The sequence below is a fragment of the Papio anubis genome, chromosome 2 (assembly GCF_008728515.1).
Source record: "Papio anubis isolate 15944 chromosome 2, Panubis1.0, whole genome shotgun sequence".
Lineage (NCBI taxonomy): Eukaryota > Metazoa > Chordata > Mammalia > Primates > Cercopithecidae > Papio > Papio anubis.
In genome coordinates this window covers 117,358,570-117,370,797 of record NC_044977.1, presented here as the reverse complement: position 1 = coordinate 117,370,797, position 12,228 = coordinate 117,358,570, and the positions used below count along the sequence as shown (strand labels likewise).

General features: G+C 33.7%; 1 protein-coding gene across 15 annotated transcripts in view; it reads left to right on the top strand.

Moving 5' to 3' along the window:
- NLGN1 (neuroligin 1) overlaps positions 1 to 12,228 on the top strand; it is a 901,503-nt gene that overhangs the window by 188,614 nt on the left and 700,661 nt on the right. For 9 of the 15 annotated variants that reach the window (XM_021933772.2, XM_021933768.2, XM_009201347.4 and 6 more), the window contains 2 exons: positions 6,410 to 7,222; positions 7,666 to 7,725. In XM_021933772.2, coding sequence (XP_021789464.1) covers positions 6,730 to 7,222; positions 7,666 to 7,725 — 553 coding nt within the window. In that variant the 5' untranslated portion in view covers positions 6,410 to 6,729. Of the gene's footprint in view, positions 1 to 6,409; positions 7,223 to 7,646; positions 7,726 to 12,228 lie in introns of those variants that run through there. The other 6 variants (XM_009201348.4, XM_017955703.3, XM_017955705.3 and 3 more) reach the window with 2 other exon arrangements.

Here is a 12,228-nt window from a genome sequence, read left to right as displayed (position 1 = left end):
TATTTCTATCACCAGATTACGAAACATACACAAAAATAGGCACTAAGAAGATAAGAAAGATAAAATTAACAGTGTTTTAAGATGTCTTATAAATACTGATGACTTCATTGCATTATTCACTAATATCTTAAGGCACAGAGATTTTTTAGGACACAGTTCACAACGAATAAAATGGGCATTCATTCACACTTCAAGTTATCTTCTTGAGGTTTTCAAACATTTTTCTGATTTGTTATTATATCTGATTAGATGGCCATTATTTTTAATCTTGTGATATAGCTGAAGAAGAGCTTGTCCTAAAAGTAGAAATTTCATTTTGCCTTTTTACAGTTCTTTATTTATGATTGTATTTCTAGTACTCCCTTTCATTGATATTTGATAAAAACTTAATCCAGTAGTTTGTTTTTAAGGGTTACTTTAATTACAACTTGACACAAACGTGTAAATCTATTTATCCAATGATGTAAACTTTAATGCATCACTGCACATTGAAACTGAACAATGGACAATAACAAAGTGCTGCTGGTGGTTAACCAGCTGCACTACAGACCAATCTACCTTCCCAAGAACACTGTAAGTGCTATGTGCATCAATAGCCATGTGATGACACTGGTGTTAGGTCATATATTCATATTAGCAAACTTTAATTGCTTTCTCTTTTATATAAAACAAAAAGAGAAAATGAAGGGCTTGCTTGATTTGGCTATAGCCTGCCATCTCAATCTTATCCAATGCTCATCCTCATTTACTCTGCGTTCTGGGCAAACTAGACTGTGCCTTCCTCAAAAAAAAGCTTTACTTTTCTTTCTGTCATAAGTCAGGCTTCCAAAGGAAAAATTAAGACTTTGAGATGAAGGTTTGTCTACAAGAAGTTTCCTGGGATGTACCATTGGGAACAATTCCTGTAAGGGAGTAAGAGAATCTCAACCAACTCCTCCCTCTCCCCATTTTCATGGGGAGCTTTGGGGCTGAAGTAGCCCCTCTGATTATTCTGTATTGAGAAAAGGAGGCCAGGCCTTTGTATACTGGCAGAAACCAGTCATTAAAATATGAAGGTGCCCTCAGGAAGTGTGAGCAGCACAGTGTCTACTGAACATTCTTTCCACTGTGGGACCCCTTCTGTGACCATCAGTGTTTATCCAAATCGTATTCATTCTTTTAAGTCCATCTCAAATTTCCCTTGATTCATGAACTCGTTTCTAATTTGCTAGCTGGAGGTAGACTTGTCTCTTCTTTTGAAGCCTAATATCATTTTGTAAAATTATGTTCATTTGTATATTCATCCCATTTTAAGTACTTACTATGTGAGTTAATTACACATTAGTTACTCTAAGTATTCATTTGCTGAAAGGTGTCAAACAGTTTATACTCATTGGACAGCTTTATTACGGCAAAGAATACAGTATGGCAACAGCAGAATAAGGATATGCGTTAAATTGAATTTAAACAATCTCAGACTCTGGATTTTTTTTTCTCCCACTCCTGGGTCACAAAGAATATCCTTTTGTCTCCAGTTCTTTAACCACCACTAGTGTGTATATGAAACATTTTGCTACAGGAAACCCAGTATCTTTGGAGTTAGGTCAGGTTCTCTTATAGTGAACTGATCACATAGATATATTTCAGGTATATGGCTAGCTTTGGTTATCAAATTTTACCACACTCTGCTGAAACCAGATATTATTAAATTGCATTTTTGTTATATTAGTATTACTAAGTTCATTTTTATATCCATTTATTATTAGCATATATAGTTGACAAGCTAGTGTGGCCTGACTCAAACAACTCACAGATCTATAAGTGCAAAACATTATTTGTCTTTAGTTAGTAGAGTTGATCTTCATTATTCCTGGTTTCTGTATTTGCAAACTTGTCTATTCACTAAAATGTATTTGTAATCCTAAAATCAATACTTACAGCACGTTTACAGTCATTCCACAGACATGAGCAAAGCAGCAAAACTTTGAGTCACCCTATGAGCATCTCGCCAGCTGAAGTCAAACAAGGCATCTCTCTGCCTTCTTCTTTCAACTTTATGGACACAGGATGGACACTGTGCAGTGGCAGAGGCTGTGCAGTGCAGTGCAAGATGCTTCATCTTTGGGACCAATTTGGGGGCATTTTAATCCCAACTCTAGCACCTGTTAGTGAAGCGGCCTCAGGCACTTAATGCTTTAGAACCTCAGTTTTTCTTTCATAACATAAAACAGAATCTACTAGTTACAAGCATTATGGATTATAACCTATAATCTATGTGAGATTTATATATCTATATATGTGGGTATATCTATGTACATGTGTGTACACACACACACACACACATATATACACACACATATACATGTGTATGTTTTTAAAAGCAAAAGGTCTGTGTTCCCTAATTTAGTGTTCATCATGACTTTATAGAACATAACTACCATGAATAACAAGGATCCACTGTATATTGTATAACGTTGGTTAAGGGTCACCATCAAGCCAGGGAGCTCTAACAGTAAGCATGCTGTCAATCCAGACCAACTGAGATTTAACCACGCTTGCACTATGTAACAAATTTTCATATAGATTTTATGGGGAACATAAAGTTATTTTTTAAAACACACATGCAAAATCTTGCCCCAAGTAAGAAACTTAACAGGGAGGAGTTGAGTTCAACAAGAAAACAAATAAATGCAAACAATAAAACAAAGCAAGGTAGAAATAAAAAGGTTTATTTATTTTTTTTTTAGAAAAAGATATGTAAAAGGTACATGAAGTTAGAAGTTTGATATTTCCTGCTAGGTACCGCTCCCATATTCATCTTGTATTTATTGAACACATGTCACATTTCATCTAGCATTAGAGTAATTTTTTAGATTACTTATTCCTTTACAATGGCGTAAGCTACTTGAGAATAATGAGTAGACTGTGCATGTCTTTCAATTCTCCTTAACATTCAGTGCGGTAGCTTACACATTGTAAATATCTAATGTTTGCTGAGTGAATGAAAGATTGGATGAATGTGGCCACCCAAAATAATTATCTAACATCCCATACGGTTCTCCCTACTCCTTTTTCGGAGTTTCTCAGAAACAAACTAGTTGAGGGACCAGCTTTTGATGAATTAATGTAAGGGAGAAAATGTATTACCATTTATGATGCCCTTTTAAATATTATTTATTTTGATTTTATTCTTTTAGTGGGACTATACATGCTTTAAGTCAAAAAGAGGAATAATGAGGAAATTTATGAGCTAGTATCCCCATTAACTTAGAAGTCAGACGAAGCTAGTTGCATGTGGATTGATAGGCTAATCTACGGGTAATACATGATTTGGTCTACTGAGTAAGAGTTTTCTGGCCTTATTATTTTAGTGTATTCTGAAATATTTTAAACATACAAAATAATACAGAGAATTCAAATACTAAGGTTTTGTCAAACTTGCTGTAGTTCATTGTTGGCCTTTTAGGGCCTTACCACATGTTATCTGTCTTAGATGTCAATTAAATAATTGGCCCAATTAATTTATTAGTTGCTAGAATAAGCCTTACTCTTTTTCCTTTTTACTTAGAGATGCCAGCTATCCTTTTACTATATATTTATGTATTTGAGAATAATATATAATATTCTTTTACATAATTTAAGTTTTATTTAAATAGTATTTATTGTACCTAATTTTCTGTGACTTGTTTTGTGAAAAATTTTGAGATTTATATATGTTGATATTTTGGGTTTAGGCCCTTTATTTTCACTAATGTATATAATTTGAATTTGTGAATACATCATAATTAATTTATCAATATCTATTGCTGGACAATTAGGTTGTCATAGTTTGAGGGTTTTTTGGTTCTGAATAAATAACCAAATTATTACACAAATCATTGTTTTAATATGATTTTGTGTAATGACATAAGAGAAACCTATCACCACATTCAATATAGGGTAAAGCTAGTAAAATATGTATAAAAATATATAGCAAAATGAAATATTAACTTCCCATAAGAATAGGGTAGACCATTTTTTATTTCTCTGTCCTGTGAAATTGTCAGAATATTTACTGAGACTTCATCTTCTGAAGAAACATAAAATAGTTTTACAATTCCATTTTAAATACACTAGGATCAATTTCTTAAAAAGTGATAATTTTGAATTGAGAGACTCTATCATGTGTGGTGATCATAAGGATGACCTTTAAATCAGATAGCAGTGGGTGCCTGGATTTGCTAACAATTAGCTAAGAGACTCTGGCCAAGGTGAAATTCACCTCTTCAAGTCTGAGTTTCTCATGAGTAAGAACGTGATAACTGTGAATCTACTTCATAGGGTTGTTGTCAATGAAACATAAATGCATGAAAACTGAGGATTTTGTATACACTAAGGAAGCATCAATAAATAGGGGTAAAATTGTCAGCAAATTCGAGACTTTCTATTTAGGTATATATATATATTTTAAATTTTAGTACTTTAAATAAGCCATATTTTTATATTTGACCTGGATGACTGCTGTTATTATAGTAGCAATTTCTGAAAATTTTGGGGGGTCAATACTATAGTTCTCCGTACATACAACATGTAAAAGGGGGTATTTTTGTAACCTCAGGAGCTAAACATCATTCAAATTTGAAAATCCATCATGGCATGCAGAATTCCAATCCTCTGCAATTTGCATTAAAGCAGCACATCAGTGGGAAACAGGAGCTTCTTTATCCTTAACACAGTTAGGGATTTCTAAGTACAAAAAAAGGAGTGTTATTTTATTAATAACAAAACAAGTATTTGATATCAGTTGTGCGAAGAAAAATTTTTGGAAATTGCTGTAGAGTAATTGAAAATTAGGTTGAAAAAAAAATAATGATGGAGACTTTTAAGACCTCACCACAGGTTCTCTAGGTTAGGTGTCCAAATAGTGCATTTTTAACACCAAAAGGAACTTGCAAAGATTCGTTCATGCTGTGGCCCACTATGATGCTGCACAAGAATAAGCATGATATATACTTTACAAAAATGTGTTTGTGTAGCTGAATCTTCGATAAATGCCAGAGTTCTGGAACAGGAATTGGATTGGTCTAAGCCTGTCTTTTGTATGTTAATGTGCTTTCACAGCAAAGGTATGTGAATTAACCCAGACTAAAGTATTTTCAAAGACAAACATTTATCTCCTTATAGCCTTCTGTGATGGATTGTTCAGAGATAAAGACACACTAGGCCAGAACCAAATCTCCTGCTGCCCTATATAGTTTTTACAATCTCCTTTTAAACAACAGAAAGTCAGGGCAGTCTCACTGCCAGACCAACACTTCTTTAGGAATCTTCCATAATATACAGGATAGAACCATCTCTAGTACAAATCAGCACTTTATTTTCAAAGTAAACACTTCAAAAGGTTGCTTGAACAAGAAAAGACACAGTTTTTGAGCTGTACGTTATTTGACAGTTAACGTCAGATTACTCCGAGGACTGCATTGCACCGAATGTTACATTTTATTCTGATGCATTTTAAGTTGAACTTTGTAAACAGTGATAGATGTTTGATTAGTGTTAATATGCAAGATGCCATGATTAGGCATGATTGTTTTTTTTAATCACCACACTCTCTTTTTGTAATCTTCCTTTGATCTCTAACGGACAGTGAGAAAAAAATTGTAATTTAAAATATATTGACTTTGACTCATAAATTAATTTTTGCATTGCAAATTTATTGATATCTATAATATATAGCAAGATGGTAAAATAACTTGTCTGCAAAAAAAGATGTAAACTTCTATCTTTTTTACAAACTATATCCAATGCCATTTTCTCTTTTAAATTATTGAATCTTAATTTCAAATAGGAAACTCATAAGCAAAATTTTATGAAGATTTTTGAGATACAGCAAGGAAGTGAGGTAGTTTCATCTGAATAATCATAGCTGAACTCATATTAGTTTTCTTGTCCTGATATTATCTTCCTTTTTTTGATAAGCATAGGGTTGGGAACCACCTTTTTGTGTGTTTTCCAATGCATACAGTCATTCTTACAGAGTTTGTATCTGTTCTGCTAGTTTACTGCCAGTTTCTTAAAATATTTTCTGCTATTGGGTTTTAAAATTGAAATAAATTAATCTTCTATAGCTTGAAGTGATTGAAGACTATTAATAAAGTATAAATTTCACACCTAACATTCAGTATTTTTAAATACTTTACTGTGACATGTTTCTAAAACTGTGTATTTTAACAAGGCCTGCTTCCACGTAAATGTATATGACGTCAGCAGACACATTTCTCCATAATCTTGTAATTGTCATCTCACTTCAACCCATGATTTTCGTATGGTAACATTTAACTTCCCTGATGCTAGTCATTATTAATGTATTTCTGTAGATTGTAAAACATCTAGTTATCACACTGTCTATGTTAGCTTGTTCCAACTCATGATTTATTTTCATTTTTTCTAGGATATAGACCCGCAGCTAACTGGATTTGATTTATAAGAGAGAAAACTACAGTCAATGCCCACTCTTGCCACATTGCTAATATGGAAAACAGAATGTTGAATAGGATATGGTCTGATAAAGAGTAATGATTGAAGATGCTGCTCCAATACATGTGAAATCAATGGGAGATACCTGCTGTCTGAAGATCTTTCAGAACTTTTCTCGACAAGCTCCCCTTTAAGAAATCGGAGGTATATTCTACCATTATACAGTCTTTCTCAAGTGGATATAAATACGTTTGCCTCACTGTAACCAGACAACTAGACACCTAATGTGGGACCATGGCACTACCCAGATGCATGTGGCAAAATTATGTTTGGAGAGCAGTGATGGCATGCGTGGTACACAGGGGACTGGGTGCCCCATTGACTCTCTGTATGTTGGGATGTTTGCTTCAGGCTGGTCATGTGCTATCACAAAAATTGGATGATGTGGACCCACTGGTGACTACCAACTTTGGAAAGATAAGAGGGATTAAGAAGGAACTCAATAATGAAATTTTGGGGCCTGTTATTCAATTTCTTGGGGTTCCATATGCAGCCCCACCAACAGGGGAACGTCGTTTTCAGCCTCCAGAACCACCATCTCCCTGGTCAGATATCAGAAATGCCACTCAATTTGCTCCTGTGTGTCCCCAGAATATCATTGATGGCAGACTGCCAGAAGTCATGCTTCCTGTGTGGTTTACTAATAACTTGGATGTGGTTTCATCATATGTACAAGACCAGAGTGAAGACTGCCTATATCTAAATATATATGTCCCAACTGAGGATGGTGAGTTTATTGCAGGAAAAACAAGGAGATATATTTTTATATTTTTTTCTATTCTAAGTTCTAACAATATTAATTCATGTGTACTGGTAGTATGCATGGCTTTTCCTGTTGGCATGTAGACATATTTTACATGCGTGCATGGTGCTCTTTTTGTTTATGTGTGTCAGTGTATCTGTACTTATTTTTTTCCTGTGCTTACTCATTTTCTTTCCTCCACAGCACGTATATTTAGGTAGAAATGGGTTTCTAATTTCCATTTCCTACCAAATGACTTCTGAGAAGATGCATCAACATTTCCTCATTGCATGTGCAGGCTCAACGAATTGGGGATCTTTCGCACTCAGTAAATGCAGGAGCGTATTGAGTTAGATAGTGGTGTTGCATGTTCCGGCGGTCTGTGATGGAGCGCCATGTTATTTTCTAGTCTTCTATTCATTTTTCAGTAAAAAGAATATCCAAGGAATGTGCCAGAAAGCCCGGCAAGAAAATATGTAGAAAAGGAGGTATGTATAAAAGTGGAAATTAAAAATGGGGGAAAAGGCTTGCAGAGGAAGAACAAGATATTCTCCTTAAGGATGATTTGCTGATGCTGGGAAGTAAATGATTAGGTGATATTTGAAATCTGATGAAGTCTGTCAAAATAGAAAGGTGGTTAAGGAGCGCTCTAGCTGAGTAGATTACATTGGTTCATTGGTTGTGTCTTGTGTTCTGGTGCTGGTAGCATCGGTAAGAGTTGAATCTCTGCTTTGAGTTTGTGTGTAGTGGAATATTTATTTAGGCTATTATGATACCTGCAAGGAGCCCAAACAATGCTGTCTTACTAACTGGTAACTTTGATCTTTGATCTCTGAACTCTTTTCTACAGATACATATTTGTGCTCCTCTTAAAATTTGATCACTCAATCACAAATCTAGTTTTTCGTTTATTCTCAGCATTCCTTCTGAACACTCTATGGACTTTCTCATCCTAAGGGTAAATTTTCCATAATTATTGAGCAATTATTGTTATCAAGGTAATAGTGTTTTTTTCTTAGTCTTTTCATTTTCAGTCACTTTTCCAGAGGAGAATGAGATTTTGCAGATTTGATACTAAATATTTACAGTCTTAAAATTACTTTAACATTTTTATATTTACGTTAAACAATTTAAAACATAGAGAAGTGCATGATTCAGAAGCTACAATTAAATCAACCTTCAAATCATCCTCTAGCCAGATTGAGCAAATGTAGACACTGACAGCTGCAAGCTTGCATCTGAATGTAGCTTGTCCACACTCCGCTTTTATATAACATTCAGTAAATCACTCATAGGAGAGTATGATTTTCTGTGGCAGTAAATCATCTAAGTGTTATTTTGACCTTATTCATAACTTTGTAGAATTTCCAATCTTCATACAGAAGTCATTAATATTCTAATGCTGCACATTCTATCTCTCTATGCACTTCTAATCTCCTGACTAGACCAAATCAGATTTCATTATAGCATCCTTGTGGGGCAGGGAATGTCTAAACTGTTCTGTTTTAATGGGATTGCGTTTATGTGGAAGACACTTTATAAATAACAAAATTCGTAACTCAGTTCAGAAGTATTTGCATTACATTGAGGATTGTTTGTTTGTTTGTTTTGTCTTTGCTCTTATTTCTTGGGTAATACTGGTAGAGTGGGATTTAACCTTCATTCTTTATTGATATTATGAATTGGGTTAAAAGCACAGTATACTTAAGAAGATGGATGTGGAGGCAACAAGGGTGTTTTAAACAACTAAAAAAAGTCTTTTTTTCTGCAAATGAAAATAACTGCAGTAATTTACATACCTTCAACTAATGTACAATACTGCAGTAGTTATTATTATGCAGCTTATCAAGCATGTGTAATTAGCTAAGTGACTTTCGTCTCCTATTACAAAGATGTTGATTCACAAAGTCATAAATAAAGATGCTATTGAAGAATGCATAAATAGAGCATAATACATAAAAATATGTATGATGAAGAAAAAGATAAGAGCACCAAAAGGTAAGCTAGTGAGTGAGAAAGTGACCTTTCTTCTCAAACAACTTTAGAGGATAAAAGATTTATTAGAAAATTATTTTTCATTGTTCTTTGTATTGTTGGTTTCATTTGCTCTAGTAAGAGAGTTGGCAAAGAGACATGTAGGCAATGCTATTTACCTTCACAAACTCTGAACTAATTAATAATTAGAATGAGGACAACATCTATCAATGCCCACTTGAGCCTGTATGGTTTACAGTTTAAATATATTGTGCTTATTCATACTATTAACTATGCATTCTAAAAATCATTTTGGCTTGGAAATTTAATATATCCTATTATTATTATTAAATACATTGTGCTCATTTATTAGCTGTTTGTACATTATCCTAAAGTCTAAATAACAAAAAATTTTTGATGTAATTTTATTATATAAACAGTACTTTTAAAATAAACAAAAACTAAGGTTTAGAATTTAGCTGTTAAGTAGAGGAGTAGAAATCATTTTTCCAAACTTTTACTTGTTGTTTGTTTTTATTATTTTTCTACCATGAAGGGGGTATTTTGGTTATTTCAAGATACCATATTTTTGGGAGTCAATAAATTATTAGTCACTTTATATCTGTTTATGTATATACTAATATATACTGCATATGGATGTGAGATTTTCAGTAGAATGCCAGAAGTATATAAATGATGGTTTAGGAACTGTGAGAATAGTTGCTTAGCCAGGACTTTATGAATGATGGTTCAGGAACTGTGAGAATAGCTGCTTTGCCTTTTATCTAGATGCCATTCAAATCCTGTCTTGTTATTATTTATTCTTTTATGTGTGTATGGATCACCTGCAGAGACAGATGGACCCTCATCCCTGAGCCAAGTACTCTATAATCTGTGCATACTGTATTCATGCAAAACTATTTCCTAATTGCCAATTACAAGCCACATACTATTCAAGTCAGCCAGTAATAAATGAAACAAAGAACGCTCTTCCCATAGAACTTATAATCAAACAACTTTACAAAGAGCAAAGCATTTTCTGTACTTTGGTGTGTATAAAAGGAAACAAATCTTATCCCTCCTCCAAGAGATGTTGTTCTATAATTTTTAAATAGAGCATGTACAATATTTTCCTGCAATTTAAGAAAAAGTTCATTTTTATCAACAGGCTGCCTCTCATTTTAAAACAAGTCCCAGTTGTACTTTTTAATCTATTTTTTAATATTTCCCATGATAGTTTTAGCCATATGTTAATTACCCTCTAGATATTTCTTCAGAGTTTTATCCTTACAAAATGGAAAAGAAAAATGAATTCATAAATGAGATGATTGTCAACACTTGAACAAACAGGCAGATAACATGATAGACACTGGAATTTGGTTGTGGAGAACAGATACCTGGTTTTATATATTAGGTGTTTTGCATAATGTATCCATTTAATCATCATAACAGCATTAGGAGAAAAGTATATTACTCTCTGTTTTTAAATTTTAAATTTTTTATCTCTGTTTTACAAGTAAGAAGGTAGACTCTGAACAAAGTTAGGTATTCCAACCTTACCACTGACTGCTAGTTAGTGGCAGAGGCAGGTTTGACCTTAATTCTCTTTTACGTTAGATAGATTTCTGTTATGTTAAATTACCTTCTGTGATGATTTCCATAGCAGAGACTTGTATCTATCCATCCTTCCTCTTTCTCTTTTTTCCTTCTTTGTTTTACGCATTCAAATATGTCATGAGTTCTTTTTATCCTATCCGTTGACCATATTTTAGACAGACTTAACGCTCACCTTAATTGAATTGAATCAAGCTAATGTTAGCAGCCAATTTCCAAAAATATATTCAGTAATCATTTAGTGAATACTTTAAACCTCAATTACTTTTGTGCCAATCTAATAATACCACATGCTTCTTACTGTCCAGACTAAGATCCCCACGTATTCTTCCTGGCTGCTATTAAGGAGTTGCTTTAATTTGCTTAAGTTTCCCTCTGTTTCTTTAGGTTGCTCTCCTGTGAGAGTTGCTAACAAACAAGAAAGTGGTCAAATATTAGGCAGTAAACATAAGAAGGAGAAAAAAGGGACCTAGAGAGGATTCACAAACACATTGTCTGGCTCATGGATTCTCTAGAGTTGTGTAGTCTTATGTTTCTCCAGCACTTTTATTATTATTTGCATGGCTCTCCTAAGAAGGATATAGAACTAATTTTCATTCCTGCACTTGTGAGACTTAACTTGCTTTTATTTACCCCAATTTGTATGGTGCAGAAGATTAAAATCTTTGTAGATGACTCTGGTACAATCATTTACTCTTTGAGCATTTTGTTCGTGATTTTCAAAAGTGTTTTACTTTTACATGCTCTGGTTCATAGTCTTTACCTGAGATAATATTAATTCTTTCAAGAGCCTTTTCCATAAATTTTTGGTTTGTTTGGTTGTCTAACATAGGGACTGATTTTTTCCTAATTTAATGTGTATAACAATGACTCCTAGTACTGTCAAGGTATTTAAGAGTTTAAAAGGGGATTATATTCTAGAATGTTCTTACTTCTTGCTTATACATTTCTCACTCATTTACTTATTCATTTGACAAATATTTACTGAGTACTTACTCTGTGCTGGCTATCGCTCTAGGTGTAGAGTAAATAAAAGAAGACAAAAACCTTGCCTGCTTGTGTGAAGCTTGTAACCTAGTGTGTAGAGACAGTTTGTAAATGATGAACACATTAAAAACTAAATTAAAAAGGTGTGAGAGGGTGAGAAATTGAAACAGAGTATGAAAGACTAAGAGTGCTGGTATGGAGAGTGAAAATAGTTAAAAATAAAATGAGGACCACCTCATTCGGGCAAGGATCTGATGGAGATAAGGTGATTATCTAGAGAAAGGTATTTCAGGAACAATTAGGAATGTAGCAGATCTGGAAAGGGGGAAAAGAGAGAGAGAGACAATGAGAGTCAGAATAATCTGACTTGATATTTTAAAAAAGTTACTCTGGCAGATGTATTGAGAGTAGGTTGT